The following is a 16,790-nucleotide window of genomic DNA, read 5'->3' as shown; positions in this document are numbered from 1 at the left end:
TGCTCAACAAGCTTTTGTAACACCTGCTTTTATTTATTTATTCAGATACAGCTGCTAGTCTTTCCTATCAGAATGACCCTGCGTTTGATTCCTACGTAATTCCCGTCCGAGTTACAGACAGGTTTGGTCTGTCCTCAGTCACGTCACTGAATGTCGTTGTATGTGACTGCATCACTGAAAGTGACTGCACATACCGCACTGGAGAAAGGACTGGCTATGCTGACGTGAGACTTGGACCATGGGCTATCCTTGCTATACTGCTGGGCGTAGCCTTGCTACTTTGTAAGTTCTTTCTTGAGTTTAATTCAAAGTATTTAAAGCAATTTTAAAACATTTTAGAATAAATGTTAATACTTGTAGGTAGTGGTTTGAACATAGATACATTTCTATTTAACACAATATATTTAACATATACACTTAAAACTTTTTATACGTACATATTTTATTTTGGTGGTAGTGTCCTGTGTGTGAAGATCAGAGAATAATTTTCAGGAGTCTCTTCTTTCCTTCCATTATGTGGGACTGTGGGAGGGAACATAGGCTATCCAGTTTGGTGGCAAACATCTTTACCTACCGAGCCATCTCACCAGCTCATGTATTTAATACATACTTATGTATAACTCTCGTGACTTGTCAGCAGAACATAGATTTGACTGTAGAAATGTACCATGTGGTACGTGTTTGTAGCTGCTCAGGGCACACTCCTGTTGTATGTGCTTTGACATGTGCAAACGTATGTTATTGAAAGGTGTTTAGTATATACCGGCTAGTACATGATTTATCCAAATCAGACACTATCAACTCAAGTTTACGTTGCTTGGTGAGACACTAAAGGAGCTCCTTTCTGTCTCTCTCCAGGTATCCTGTTTACCTTAGTCTGTAGTGTTTCCCGGGCATCAAAACAACAGAAAATTCTTCCCGATGACTTAGCTCAGCAGAACCTAATTGTATCAAACACCGAGGCTCCTGGAGATGACAAAGTCGTAAGTCACCTGTGTCTCTAAACCATATACAGAGGATGATTCAGCTTACAGTATTTCTTCTCACCAGTTTTACTTTTCCCTCAGCAAACTTCTTTTGGTGTCTGATAACTTCGCCGCAAATTCACCCATCACAGAAAATAGATCAAATGCATCTAGTTCCTACGGATGTGTGGTGTCTGAGTGTGGACATGGTGCTCTACTTGACGTTAAAATAGTCCTCTAGAACACACTTCCTTTTTCTGTTTCATATCTCACGGCGTCAGTGTCAGGCCTCTATTTTTAAAAGCATCTCTCCAAGCTGCTGTCTATGTTTTTAAGTGGCTCACTTAATTACTCACAGATCACTGTGTAGTAGTTGTTTTTTTTCTTTTTTTAAAACCAGCAATAAATCTCTACAGACTTTGATCATGGTGGGAAAAAGTTTATGGGACTCTTCCTCACTATAATGTGGGTTAGAAACGAGCCTGAGGCGGGCAGTCTAAAGTGGTACACCAGTGAGGGGCAGTTGCTCAGCGGCTCTGATGTTTTTTTAACCCAGTCTGTAAAGAAAGAACAAGTAGATATCTCCCAAAAACCGTGAGCGATGGTCAGAGGAGGGAAGATGGAGACACACAAGCAACCAAACAAAATGACCTAACCGTACCTGAGAAGAAGGCCAAGAGGGAGAACCATAGCTACATGTTAGGATCTAGACACACAGCCAAGAAGAGGGGTGGCCAATGTGCTGGTGTGGTATTTTCCTGCCTGCTTTACTGTTCAATCTATGTAGACTACAGGGAATATAGGTTTTTAGTAATTTTTTTCTGTGTATTTGAGTTGGAAGGAACGGTGTTGAGTGAGAAAGCTTGCTGTTATTTCTGTTTCTTCTCTTGCTTGATACAAGAGAAGGTGTTTAACTGAGAAGGGAGAGACCTGTAACACAGCAGTGCTGCTGTCAAGATGCTCGCAGGCTGGAACAGAGCACTTGCAGTGTGCTAAGGAGTGTTTAGAGGTGGGGTCTACTTGAAGCTTTTGATTAGCACTGGCAACTGTTTCTTGTGTTAGACACTACATCTAGTACAAGGCACATGCTAGGCACTCAGTGTTGAGAGGACAGATGGGAAGAGAGATCCAGTCTTGGCAAGGACTACCCTGTCATGCCTGCATCAAATCCAAGGCAGTGTCTGCACCGGCTGTTCTTTCTCACTGTCTTTTCTTTCTTTCTCAGTATTCCGCAAATGGCTTCACAGCTCAAACTGCGGGAGCTTCTGGGCAGACAACATTCACAACCTTGGGAGCTGGAGTCAAAAGTACAGGGCAAGAGACCATTGAGATGGTAAAAGGAGGACAGCGCACACTGGACTCCCGCAGGGCGACCGGCTATCACCACCATACCATGGATCCTGGCAGGGGAGGGCATGTGGAGGTGGACAATTACAGATACACCTACTCTGAGTGGCACAATTTCACTCAGCCCCGACTTGGTGAGGTACGCGTCTGAGCAGTTCCCCAAACAATGTTGATGTAATTTAAATTTTCCAAATGTAGAGTTTGTACAGACTCCTACTTTTAGTTAAAGATGAATCTATTATTGGAAAGTTAGTATTGTCAATTAATTTGGGTTTAATTATGTTCTGATTTAGGTGATCATTTACTTTCCTGCATTTTTTATTTGGCTTTTAATACTTTTTAGGGAAATAATTTTTGGCATGATTTTGCATCTGAAAATTTTGTTTTTAGCAACCCAATATCTCGCACAAGGCAATAGCAACGTGTACCATCACTTTGCCTGTTTGGAAAGAATGGAGCTCACATCAGTTTGGGTTCAGTTTATCTGGGTGTGGTTTTCCTCTGCCATTATTTTGAAAGACAGGAGCAATGGCCCTTGGGTGAACACTTGGGTGCTCCCTGACATGCAGGACTTTTAGAAGCTAATACTGACTTAACAGCATGATTTTATGATACAGACCAATCGTGTGCATTTTCTACACATAGGAAACCATTAGAGGACACACTCTGATTAAAAATTAAACAGTGAAAGGTAAATCAAAGCACTTCCTTTTCTGTTAGTACGTTTTGGTGCTTAAAATAATAAAAATAAAATATGTTGTGTTTTCTCCCCACCAGAAGGTGCAGTTTTGCCATGAGGATGACAACCAGAAGCTTGCCCAAGACTATGTCCTCACATACAACTATGAGGGAAAAGGCTCGGCTGCTGGCTCTGTGGGTTGCTGTAGCGACCTACAGGAAGAAGACGGGCTTGAGTTTTTGGACCATCTGGAGCCTAAATTTAGGACATTAGCAGAAGTATGTGCAAAGAGGTGAACGACTTCTAACAGGATAACGAAAACTAATGGATTTACTGCCTTGTCCTCCCTGCTTTTAACTGTAAACCAGGAGTTTTCAAAAACAGAAGATGTTATATTTGGGGCTCCCTCCGCCATCTACAGAGTCTCCATGGATATACACATTTACAGAGAAACGTTGTATATTAGTGCTCGGAAACCATTGCTCTCGAGTTTCAGTCACTTCTCTTTTACGGGTGTCCTCTCACATGGAAACTTAAGGAATTCTCATTACTGTTTACATTGGGTGTAATGACAGCAGCCAACTTAGAGTGCAATGACGTTGAATGGATTTCAGTCCGTTTCTAGACTATTGACTGTAACCCAATTGGAGACTGTAGACACCATCATCTCCAGTTAACGAATTAACTGATTGTTTGTATGGTGCTTGGAAACAGTTGTTTTCCTCAACATTCTAAACTGTGTATACTGTGTCTTACTTTTGTTATAGTCTTGTAACATGGCCTGGCTTTGTAGTGCAAAGGTAGACGGCCAGGCAGCCATCGAATGTGCTGAAGTTCTAATCCAGTGGGTTTTAGCTTCTGTTCTATGTAAAAGCCTGCACTGAATCTCAGTCTCTTTTGTACTGACTTTGTCAGTTAAATTTAGATTTCAAAACTCCTGTTTTTTCCTCCTAAAATTTTTGGTCTGTGAATACCAAATGGTCTACCCTCCCATCCTCTCTTCATTTTTAATTTTGTTTTTGTTTTCTTTCCTGTTGACTTTGAAAGGTCTACTTGGGTTGAAGAAATCCAAGATGTCCCTATAAGTTGTCTCATAAAATAGTTTTTCTCTGGTGTGTATGCATGTGCCTTGTTAGTTTTCTTAAGCTCAATGTAACAGCAACATTATTGTTTTGGATTTTTGGTAATTGCTTCATTTCTGTCCTTAGTGAAGAACTTTCAGTTTTTCCAATGAAACTATAGGACTCTTTCATGATCTTTTAGAAGCAACGTTCTGTGTAACAGAAGCAATAGTGTACTTAGAAGTAGGTTGTGTCAATCTGATGTAGAATAGCATAGTTACAATTTCTGTTCTTAATTCAAGGACACTGGAAGTAGGAAGTAGTGATAAGAGTTTGAAGTAAGCTTCTCAGCAGAATAATCTCAGACAATCTCTAGGACAATGACTTCACTTACTTTTTAGATGATATGGTTAGTCATAATTACATGGTTGTAAAATTATTTTTAGAAAGTTTGTAATTATAGTTATTTTATGAAATATAGAAATGGGCCAAACAATTTAATCTTTTTAAGGAATTTACACATGAGTAAACTTCATAGCCAGCTACGTTCTAGAACACAGGTCATGTTTCCTTCAGTCAGTGAGCTCAGCACTTTGACTGGATGGATGGAGATTCTAGGATGGACATTCTAGGTGCAGTTCTCATGTGTGCGATTGTTCATTGTGTGGAACAATGTCTTGAATTCACCGAGTTGGCTTATAACAATTGTGTCCAGAACAAACATTGGGGAAATTTTTGAACACCAACTATGTATGCAGTGGAGTCATTATTTGTGTCAGAGACATTTTTAATAAATTATGTACAAAATGATCGTGTGCTGGTGTTTATCCTAATGTGAACTAAGCCACTTCAGGCAGCTGATGTGGGTTGGTTACTTGGGTCTGGTGTGCATGACAGGGTTTGAGTGTGTTTACCTGTGTCCTTCCCAGCTTCCTTTTCCCAGCGTCTGTTCCTGGGATTGTGGCTTATCTGGAGCCCAGACACACCTGCAACCTTACATGCCAGCACGCTGGGTGTTATTCCTGTGCTGTGGGCATTGGCGATTTCGCCTAGCCTCTGTTTTTATCATCTTAAGATAGAAGGTACTTTTAGAATTCTTACCCTGTATCTTTAAAAGATACTTGGTGTGTGGTTGTGTCTTAGTTGGGGTCACTCTTGCTGTGATGGAGCACCATGATCAAAAGTAACTTGGGAACAAAACGGTTTATTTGGCTTCCATAGATGAGTTTTTAAGGAGAGATGCAAGGTTAAGATCGAAGGTCATACAAAATGTCCTACCTAAAATTACCCCTAGTAATAATAATAAATGATTTTGAATATACCATATATACGGCCTATTTAATGCCAATGATAATCGATTAAGGAAATGATACACTGGAGACCATTTTGAGTTGCCTTTTGTTATTTGAGGCTGTGTCCCTTCCTAATGACCAGCTGATGACTGACTCTAACATGTGCAGCTGTTCACACATTTTGCACAGTTTGGGGGCAATATCTGCACAGGACTGCTGAGTGTGTTATGCTGTGGACAGACCAGGTTAAAGCAGATGGGGACTAGAACATCTGTTTTTATGTAGATAACTATTCCAAAGCCCTCTGAGTAAGAAGTCCTTTCCTTGGCTTTTCTCTTACCTGTGTTCTGCCAGGCAGTAGCAATGGATTGCTGCAAGGTCCTTCTAGTTAACTCGGCAATCCACAAGCCACAGACTTGAGTGGATTCCTTGAAGCACATCCCATTGCTATGCTTCCCTTACTATGAGTGGACTTTGAGGTGCCATTTAAATGCTCTAGGCCTGGTTCCCTACCTTGTATTGAGGGGGGAAGACTGCTCCATTGAACTGCTGTCAACGCTGAGTTAATTCATGAAGATGTTTTGCAGAATTTTCAGTCTCCATTCTGCTGCTGCTGCTCCCTGCCCCTGCCCATCTATCCCAGAAGCCTGAGCAGCATTTTACCTGTGTGGCAGCTCACCACAGTTTATACGTCTCATTCCTGCAGTTGCTAAGGCTTTGTTGTACTCATCCATAGTCCAGAAATCAGAGTGATAAGTCTCCAGATGACTGAAAAGAACGGAAGCTTCCTAGTCAGCCATTGTTGTTTCAGGAGGTGGAAATAAGGCATTTTCTCAAAGCAATGGATGTGATGAAATTGTCACTAGGACAAAATCAAAGGCGCTCTGTTGTCAATGAATTCGATTATTTCTTTTCCTTTTAAGACAGGATCTTATTATATGGCCCATGCTAGCCTCAAACTCATGATCCTCTGTCTCAGACTTCTAGGGAGGTTCAATGAAGTTTTATTTGGGGTTTGTCTGTGAGCATTTTCTACTCCTGTGGTTTTCCTGTTAAAATATCTCATTTATTGACATGAATTTTTTGATATTTGTGATTTATAATATAATTACATTATTTTTACCTTTCCTTTTTTCCCACCAAACTCTCCTGAATATCCTTCCTTGCTCTCTTTCAAAGTCATGGGTTCTTTTTTATTAATTGTTATTAGATACATACATATATGTAATATTTGTATATACATACATGCTCCTAATATAACTTCTCAGTCTATACAATGTATAAGGTTATTTGTATGTATTTTTGAAGGGCTGACCAATTGGTGTGCTTTTCCATGGGGAAGACTCTCTCTCACTCTCAGCGTTCTTTAGTTACCTGTAGTTTTTGTGTAGGTCTGAGGCCTCCAGGAGCCCTCCACCATCCACTCACTTTAGCATTTACATTGTTACTGTTCAGTTCATGCTCAGGAAGTCATGATGGTAAGACTTTACCGGTGTAACTTCTGACAGTACTAGGAGACACAGCCTCACAGTAAAGGCCCTGCTTCTCTGACTTTCATACTCTTTCTCCCTGCTTTCCTGATGTTCCCTGGGCCTTCAGTGCAGAAGTTGTTTTGTAGAGGGAGCTACTTCGTTCTGGGCTCCACAACTCTGCCTTTTGATTGGTTCCGGTTTTCTGTTGCAAAGAGAAGTTTTGTTGATAAAAGGAGAGGATTATACTTACCTGTGGGTAGAACACAAATGCTTAGCTTGTTGGCTGGGATTACGCTGGTTTAGTAGAGTGATGATTATAGGTTCTCCTCCAAGATCCATAACTTTGCCAGCTCTTCATAGTCAGCTAGGTTTCCAGTACCAGCCATATTTTCTTCCCGGTTTAGTGTATCTTAAAAGTCTAATTAGAGAGCAGTTGGTTACCACTAAGCTATGTGTGCCACTACTGGATCCTTAGAGTTAAGGGACCATCCTGGTCACTGATGTGATTTATAGTCATCATGACTAGGTAGGACTGTTGGCTGCTTTCCCCCTTTGTAAGATTGTATGATACCTTCTGGTACAATGAAAGTTGTACTCAGGGAGTCAGGTCTGTTACCTCAAGGTCCTATTTCTGAAATGCATGGTGTGTTTAGCTATACAGACTTACCCTCCCTTTCTGGGGTACAACCAAGGACAGTAGTAATAGCTTGTAATGATACAGGAGTCTTTTAGATAGCCCTGACCAGCAACTCAAAGGAGGGCTTCTCATTCCTGGTGTTGGGGTTCTTGTTAGATGGTCTTTGGCTCTTGGAGGGAGCACTGTTAGTGGAGAAAAGTTTATTTAAACTATATATGTGTATTTATACTCAGGTTTGATGTCATTTTTTAAGGTAAATAGTTAATAGTTATAATTCCTTGTGACTTTTTCAGATACCTTTACTGCACAGTTGCCCTCCTCCTTTTTTCATATTTATCTCCCACCCCTCCCTAGTTAGATCCCCCCTTTTTCTCCATTCCTTGATCATATCATTTGTATCCTGCTATTACTTTACTCTCTTCATCCCCCACCCTCACCCCCAGCAACAGCTCCTTTTTACTTTCCTGACTTCTGCAGTTCCTCTAAGTGTTTAATCTTGGGTCCTGATGCGCTAATATAAAATCTGACTTTGAACGTACCCTTCCTCATAAGTTTCTGTTTCTACTCCCTTTTCTTGGCCCCAGATTTTTTAAAAAAAATCTTTTTTTTTCTTTTCCATTTCGAGGCCTTGAACTTAGGACTCCATGTAAAGCAAATGCACAGCAGTGATCTACAAACTAATATCTTGGCACCTGATTTCATTCTGACCAGCCACTCTAGTAGTATCCTGGAATCAAATGCTTTTCCTTTTGTGCCCTTCAAAACTCCTTAAACAACAAAGCACTAAGAGAAGACTTGTGTCTATGGACCTTTTAGGTGGTGCTCAGTTCTGAGAAATCCACTGATTCTCTAATACTCTGCCTTGTTTAAAAGGAGGAACACTTTGCTACCCGATCAGGTGGGGTCCTCCTAATTCCCTTATTTCCATGGTGTCCTTCCAGTTACATAGGCTTGAAATCTAGAACCTTTAGTCCCTCAGTCTCCTACCCAGCACATTTGTTGCTCACATTGTCAGGCTTCCTGATAATTCTTAAACAGTCTCATGCATGAAACCATTATCCGGCAGCCATTTGACGCCTTCCTTGTGCAGTTACCCATGGCCTTCTAAATTGTGCACGTAAGGACTGCAATCCATGAGAAAGGACAGGATGAATCAGCTCCTCAACCCTCCCACATCCTCTCCTGCAGGTCAGGACATGCAGGGTGTGGATGTGGTGTTCGCTAGCTAAAGCTTGTAAAATGCATTTGACGCCTTGGAATATGGTAAACACTCAACATATGTGAATCAACTCCAGATGGTACAAGTAAAGGGTTGGCGTAGTTGGGAAAGTTTCCTATCACCAATCCATATACATATATATTATATGTATATATACACACATATATATAGTGTATATGTCTATCTGTGTCTGTGTGTGTCTGTGTGCACGTGCAAAGTATGAGTACAGGAGCCTTTGAAGGCGGGGCAGGAGGAGGGCTTCAGAATCCCAGGAGTTGTACTTATGGGCAAATGCACACTTCAGTATAAGGTCCTGGAATCTGAACTGTGGTCCTCCTCAAGAGCAAAGCTTAGTCTTAGCTGCTGAGCTGTCTCTCCACACTCCCCTACCCAAAACACAGTCTTTCAACAATACCTGTTCATTCAAGCTGTCAGCATGTCAATGAGTGCCTCTCTAGCTTTCTTCCAACTGCCATTGAAGAGCAGGGAAGATCGTGGCATTTCTCCCGTGGAGAAACAAACTTTCCATGCATCTGAGACATACAACACAAATTTTACTACTGGTCTCTGTACTCTGCATGCTCCCTGCTGTGTGGGTGGTTGCAAGTACGCTTGTGCAATTATTCCAGGTGGGAGGTTCTGGGCAGCTCCGCATCATTATGTGCAGAGAGCACTGCCACAAATCCTTCTTGCTCATGGTTGTCCTACAGCAACTGGCTCACTGTCCAACCGTCCATTTTTTCCTTCATATAAAATAGGACTCTCTTTGATGATATGTAGTTCAAATATCATCTCCCCTAGAAGGGAAGACATCTACACATCTAGAGCACAGTGCTATGTTTATAGATTTCAATCATAGATTTGCACATACATATGTGTATGTGTTTCTTCTCGTGAGGAATTCAAGAACAGACAGGTTTTACATTTGCATGTCCTTAGTGCTGTTGAGCACACATTTTAATGAGGCCAAATTGTATCACCTATGTTACAAACAGCAAACACATTAAAATTACACATTAGAGGTTTGGTTTGCTCACTGCTTTCTCTTGGCATAGATTTTATTCCACAGACATAACGCCTGCACTACTCTGCCCTGAATCCTTTTCTTACATAGAGACATTAGATAACTAGAACACTGAACACATGCATCTGTCATTCAGCACAAGAAAGAATCACTAGGGTTTTTGGATTCCCTTGTGCTTCTGTGCTGTGCGGTGTAGGTGGCCAAGAGCAGGAATTCTAAGCCATGACTCTGAGTATGTGGCTTTCCTATTACCATTAATCAGGAATGTTGTGACCCATAGGGCTCTTTTCCATCTTCTTCACTGGTCTCCAGTACTTAAACAGTAGACAGTGTTGATGGGTGAAAGGATTAGTGAAGGAGTCCATAGTGAAACTAGGTACCTCACCAAGACTGGGCTATGAGTCTTCATCTCCCTTACTGTAAAACCCATTTACCAATATGAAAGTTACATCTGAGACTATTTCTTTATTGTCACACATTCCAACATGGTAGTGATTATTTTCTAGAGATTACCCTATTTTATTTTTTAAATATTTTATTCTAATTGATTACTTCATTGCTTTACATCCCAACTGCAGTATTCCCTCCCTCTGCTCATAGTCTTTCCCTCATTCACTCCTCCTCCTTTTCTCTTTAGAAAAGGAGGACTGACTTATAAGTGGATATTAACCAAAAGATAGTGATTTTTTTTTTAAAAACTGAAGAACTTCAACTTCTGAAAAAATTCAACTAGTAACTCCTCATGTTGAAGAAATCAAGAAAGGATTTCCTGTAAATTTGTCAGAGTCATTTTATTTATGAACTGCTCTAAGTCTGACCTCAACTCAAGAAATGTCATCAAGCTGGAAGGCAGGGTTGGTGTCACAGTCCCTCACTGCCTCCAGTGAGACAGAAAGAACACCGTGCACTGCATTGTAGCGCTCACATACACACAGTGATGAAAACCTTCACAGGAGGATCCAAGATCTGGAAAAGAAGTAGATGGTCACGAGCCTCTAAGGCATTACCTTCTTTATAAAGTCTTATTTATTTGTTTCTACATACTGCATGTGTGTGCACTGTGGGAATTTCTGGTTTCACTGGAGACTCAATTTTGTCATGTGATTTTTTTTCTGGCAACTGTCTTATGAGAAGATGTTTTGCTGAGAACAGACATGTGATGTTTTTCTGGAAGTTGTCTGGTGAAAGGGCATGTGATGCTTTGCTGGAGCAAACACTTGAGCAGCATGTGATGTTTGGAAAGAATATAGAGATAACCCAACAGATGGGATGATGCTCTTGCATTGGTTCACCTTGCACCCCTCTGATCCCTTCACTGGGCTTCGCTGACAGTACTCTTCGCTGATGATGCTCTGGTATTGGTTTGTCTTCTGTTTTTTTCACTGATCTTCACTTGACTTCATAGAGAGAAATACATCATAAATCTTCTGCTGGTATTCTGGCTGTTTCTTGCAGCTTCTATAGACTTGCTGATCAGCAGAGACTCAGGGTTTCTTCTGGATCTCAGGCTTCTTCTGCTACTGGTTTGTGTTTCGTGTTTTGATAGTGGACTGGACTGCTGACAATGAAGGTTGGAATTGCCCTAAAGAACATGTACACAGCCTCCATTTCCCATTAATCTTTTCTCCCTCTACCATAATTCAAGCAAGATTTTAAAAAAATCTAAGATGATAATGCCTAGATAAGTATGTGCCTGCAGGTATTTATGTGACTGTTACTCTCTACATGCTGAAATTTGGATTCTGGAGGTCTCGCACAAGCACTTTTGACTGCTAAGTCACCTCTCTAGCCTCCCCCTAGGTTGTGGAGATGCTTGGAAGTGTAAATATCGGTGGTAGTGACATAACTACTGGCCTTATATATTATTTGAGGTTTATGAAACAAGAAACTTGCAAAATGTAAGGTGGACACATCGTATTCCCAACACTTCCATGGTTAAGATGGAGGATTATTCAAGTAAATAAATAAATGAATAAAATAAATGAATGAAAAATTTCGAGTCTTTTTTATACATGGTACATTAAGGAAATTGCTAGCCATACAGAAATTGAAGCATAGTTGTCATCAAAATGCTCCAGTTTCAGTAAATTAAGTATCTTAGAAGATAAGTTCATTTTTCATGGTTCCTACACATTGCATGGATGTGGACTGGTGGCACAGTAGCATGATTGGAAGGAACATGGAAAGAGTCATAGCAAGCACTCAACAAAAGGAAGTGATTATCACATCTACTGTTAAGCAGTAGGATGTACACACATTACTGAATGCATCCCATAGACAAAGTAGGTGTCTGGTCTTCAGGGATAAGTAACACCTGGTGGAAGAGTGGAACACCTGGCCAAGAAGTGGCAACTGTTAGGTAGCACTGTGCTATTATGTTGTGTTGGGAAGGTGGCAGATAGTCCTTGTGGGATGATCATGTTGTCTCAGACCTGCACAAGGGTCTAGGAAACATGAACGAGGGTACGGGCAGAGCAGCAATTTTGCAATGTAAAGTCCTCATAAGAAGGGGGTAAACTAGAAATTTCCAGGAACCAAGGACTTGAAGTGAACATTTCGAGAAAGAGAAACCAAGCAACCAAAGCTGAAGGGTTCTGAAGAGTCAATACTTAGTTCCGACCCTAAATGGGAAGTCCGCATAGATCAAGAGACTTACATGAAGAAGTAAGAAAATAACGGAAATGGTCTACTCACTAAGTGTCTCTGAGGCAGTAAACACCAATAAGCAGCTAGACTAAATGATCCAACTAGAAAACGTGAATGGTGTTATGCTATTGTGAGACAGTAACCATTACGGGGAAACAGATAGAAAGATCAGAGTCACTAACTCTAGTCAGAAAGACAGGTTCAAATTACAGCTTTGTCAAGGTAGTAACCTTCCGTTTTCCTACATGAAAAGTGAAGAGAAAATAACAACAAATAAGGATCCACTTAAAGATCTATCTTAGCATTCAGTTCCTCGGTACATTAAGAAATGTTGGCTTTTATTATTGGAATAATGTTGGTGGTAGAGAATTATGTGATAGTTTCAATTTGAAAAGAATTAAATGGAGAAATCTGTAATCGTTACAAGTAGGAAGAAGAGAGGTCTGGGATGGTAGCTAAGCAACAGAGTGCTAGCATAGCCTGGACAAGGCCCTAGACCCAGTTGCTAGCACTGGCGGGAAATAAAGAAAGCATGGAGAATTTTCCAGATCAATATAATGCCACTTGAGAGAAGAGGCTTATTATAAGTGAAACATGGAATAATAAAAGGTCATGGGCTTTAAGAGTATTCAAGGTTGTGGCTGAGAAGATAGATCAATGGTTAAGGCACTTGCCATACAATTAATATGCCCACCTGGTGGGGTGTGGAAACCCACCTATAATTACAGTGTTTGAGGGCAGAGACAGGATCTCCAGAACAAACTGGCTACCCAGACTGGCCATATCAGACAGCTCTTGGTTCAACTGGCAGACACTGCCTCCACATTTAAGGTAGAGGGTGATATAAAAAGACTCCAGATACCAGTCTCAGGCTTCCACATAAACAAATACGCACAAACCTGAACACATCATATGTATTCCCATGCATCTCCAAACATAGTGTATATATACATGCATCACACACACACTCACACACACACACACACACACACACACAGGAGAGAGAGAGAGAGAGAGAGAGAGAGAGAGAGAGAGAGAGAGAGAAGGTTTTCAAGTTGTGCTTGAAAGGCAGACATTTTATCTTCACATGTAAAGTGTCTCTTGATACATACATTGATTAGTTACCTCTAATCTTTTCTAATGTTTGACTTGGTGTCCAGTGTCTGGAAGGGCTCAGGGTGGAAAAACTTTTGTTTCTGTGTTCTCAAACTCCAATAAACATGTAACTCATTAAAACCCATCTGTGCATGGGACTTCCTGAGGGAACCAGGAAACAGAGGTGGCATTTGTCATCTGGAGAAATATAGACAGGAAAGAGCACAGCACTCTAGGAAAATGTAACATAAGCTAAACCAGCTGATTCAGAGGAAGCAAAGCATGACTCAGAAAGCTACTAGGAACTTTCTAGAATACATAGGGAGTTTGGGAGACACTGCAGTCTTCTTTCACATGATGGGTGGCATTCAGTCCACGTCATTCAATGGCAGTTACAGAGGAATTAAAACAAGTGGGCACCTGGGTGGGGTCCTTCTGGGCCTTCTCTCTTGGACATCACTATCCTGTCCATCACAGCAGTAATCCCAAAGGGCAAGGAACTGGGTGGTACTTTTCCACACTTTTACTTTCCCTCTGAAAAGTCATCTCCATAGTAACTGTTAGTAATTTCATGGTTGTTGATTTAACTTTCATTGTTTAATGAAACACCAAGGCCTGTAGTAGAACCCAAGCCAGCTCAAGGGCCAACCTGAATTTGGTGATGATCTCTAAAAGCATCACAAATCTAAACCCATGAAGCTTTGCTTTAATTGATGACCTACAATCACCTGGGAAGAGGGTCTTGGCAAGGCATTGTCTAAATCGGATTGTCCTGTGGGGAGAGGCCTGAATTAAGTTAATCGAAATGGAAAGATGTAGGTCTCTGGCACTGGGGATGGGGGTGGGGTCTCTCCACAGGGATCTCTGGCCCGGCTAGGTGTGTGGGTTCAGGTGAGGGGGGAGAGAACTCAGGCAGGGACTGGGAACAGCTTTCACCTCCCGCTGGTCCTGCTCCTTTCTGCAGCTGCCACTTTGGTTGCTTGGCCCAGGCTGAGCCAGCAGGAGACTGACTAGCATGGCGAGGGGTGCAGGGGAGCTTCTGGTGGTGATTTCCGGAGATTAGATCTTTTCCCCAAGCGGCAGTGGTACAGTTCTTAGGCAGAAGCTGTCAGACAATGGAATAATTCCTGCACACTTTTAATCCTGCACACGACTCTTACATACAGTTTTTGGATGGGTCAGCGTCTGACAGCAGGTACTTCTTATTGGTTTGGCCTGAGAGCTTGAGAAGACCTAATCTAGATATTCGGGGGCATGGTCCTGTTTCTATTAATCTGTCTTGAGCCTATGTGACTTGTAGTCACATTCTCACCTGTGAAGGAGAGGCTTGGAGCATTGCCCTATGTGACTGGTCTGTCTCAAACCTCTCTATAGGGGTCTGTGGAGGGTTGCAGCTATCGAGGCCTTGATCTGGGAGATTGGGAATGCGCCTGCCATCCCTTTTAGGGTCCCAGGGGATTCAATCTATCTTGACCAGGAATCAGGGTATCTTTCACAGCCCACCACCCCACAGGAAGAACCCAGTGCGGGTAGCACCAGTCCCTAGACAGGGTGTCCCGAAGTTTGTAAGAACAGAGAAACTAAGCTAAGTACAAGCAAGGAAATAGTCATGTGTGCATTTCTCTCCACTCCTTTCTCTCATGATGTGACTGACAGCATAAAGCGTCTGTCTTGACTTCCTCACAGTGATGCACTGTGACCTGTATTGTGAGCTGAAACAAACCTCTTTCTCTCCTAAACTGCTTTGTCAGACTATTTGGATCACATTAACAGAAATTAAACTAGGAAACCCCACAAGTCTTATGAACATGATGTAGTCATCAGATTTTAGACTTCTCCAGTAAGAAATTGGGAGTATGAAGATTTCATTGCAAAGCCCCCTGGTAACGAATCTGCATCCTGTCATAGAAGGAAATCCTGCTCTCAGGTGGAGAGTGGATTAGAGCCACGCCTAGAGTCCAAAGGGTCCATAGGTACTGAAACCAGAAGTGGTAAATGTTATCTTATAAGGAAGACGATGTTGGCTATTTCTTACTATAACCGCGTTTTTCGGTTTTTCTGCCTGAACTCTTCTTTCCTGAGTAAAAGAATATGAAATCTGACCATTATTTCTAAGGCTAAATCTCATTATGTGGCCAAGGCTGGCCTTGACATGATCCCTCTGGGTGCCTGAATGCTGGGAAGAGGGGCTTGCACCACCATGCTCGCTTGGCTGAGCAATCATTTCTGACTATGTGGATCTCTTATCTTCAAACTCCTTGCTGCACAACACTATAGACAAACCTTCTGAGAATAGGGATCGCAATGCTAATGCCTCCGTGTAATACAAATATTGCTAAAACTCTGTGGGGCTCAGTGATTTCCCATGAGCCTTCAAAACAACAAAGTATAAGGACAATGGAAATATGGATAATTTCCAAAAGACAAGAGCAAGATTAGACTTGCAAGTATGGCTTCATTTTACACTGCTATAATTAGGCATCCTGTTTCTCCCAAGAAACACATTAGTAATTGAAATCTTGCCAAGACCTTTCTAAAGTATAAATGAAGAAAACAATATTACCACTTTAGTTTTGATTGAAGGATTACTTTATATTTAAGAACTTCTTAAAGAGATTGGACTAGAAATAACATTGCACATTTTTTCTTAAGCATCTTTCTTCCTCCCTTCGTCCCTCCCTCCTTCCCTCCTTCCCTCCTTCCCTCCTTCCCTTTTCCTTTTCTACAAAGACACATGTAGCCCAGGCTGACTTTGAACACCCCATGTAGTTGATGATGACCTTGAATTTCTGTTCCTCTACCTCTGTCTCTTGAACACTGAACCACCACAGTTGCATAACTACATTCTGAGAATTGAACCAAAGAGCTCATGATGTCACTCTCACTCTACTAAGTCTAGGTCTTAGTCGACCACTCTTAGTCTCCTACTTAGAGCTGCCTCTCAGTTCAATTTGCTTCCTTAGAAAGTTGCAGTGTGTTTTAGGTAAAGCATATAACTTGGGCATACATTTCTTCAGTATAGTAAAGATTTGAAGCTAGCAAGATGGCTGACAGGATAAGGGCCCTTGCCACTCAGCCTGATAAGCTGAGTTGTATGGTGGAAGGAGAGAACCCACTTCCCTGATTCCATGAGTTGAGTTGCCCTTTGACCTTCACATCTGTGTTGTAGCATGAACAGGCCTCTCTCTCTCTCTCTCTCTCTCTCTCTCTCTCTCTCTCTCTCTCACACACACACACACACACACACACACACACACACGTTTATATAAAATAACGATGTAATTAAAACTTTAAGGATTTAGATCAGACTAAATATAAGATTACCTTTAAGTGTTATTTACTATAAGGATATG

General features: G+C 41.5%; 1 protein-coding gene across 2 annotated transcripts in view; it reads left to right on the top strand.

The window, feature by feature from the left end:
- Dsc2 (desmocollin 2) overlaps positions 1 to 4,862 on the top strand; it is a 32,126-nt gene extending 27,264 nt beyond the window's left edge. The window contains exons 13-17 of one of the 2 annotated variants that reach the window (XM_008771935.4): positions 46 to 282; positions 859 to 983; positions 2,191 to 2,451; positions 2,958 to 3,003; positions 3,090 to 3,226. In XM_008771935.4, the coding sequence (XP_008770157.2) occupies positions 46 to 282; positions 859 to 983; positions 2,191 to 2,451; positions 2,958 to 2,993 (659 nt within the window). In that variant the 3' untranslated portion in view covers positions 2,994 to 3,003; positions 3,090 to 3,226. Of the gene's footprint in view, positions 1 to 45; positions 283 to 858; positions 984 to 2,190; positions 2,452 to 2,957; positions 3,004 to 3,089 lie in introns of both variants that reach the window. The other variant, NM_001033688.2, reaches the window with a different exon arrangement.
- The last annotated feature ends 11,928 nt before the right edge of the window (positions 4,863 to 16,790 follow it).

This window comes from Rattus norvegicus, chromosome 18 (genome assembly GCF_036323735.1).
Source record: "Rattus norvegicus strain BN/NHsdMcwi chromosome 18, GRCr8, whole genome shotgun sequence".
In the NCBI taxonomy this organism is placed as follows: domain Eukaryota; kingdom Metazoa; phylum Chordata; class Mammalia; order Rodentia; family Muridae; genus Rattus; species Rattus norvegicus.
Note: the sequence above shows the minus strand (reverse complement) of the source record. Positions and strands in the feature narration are given on the sequence as shown.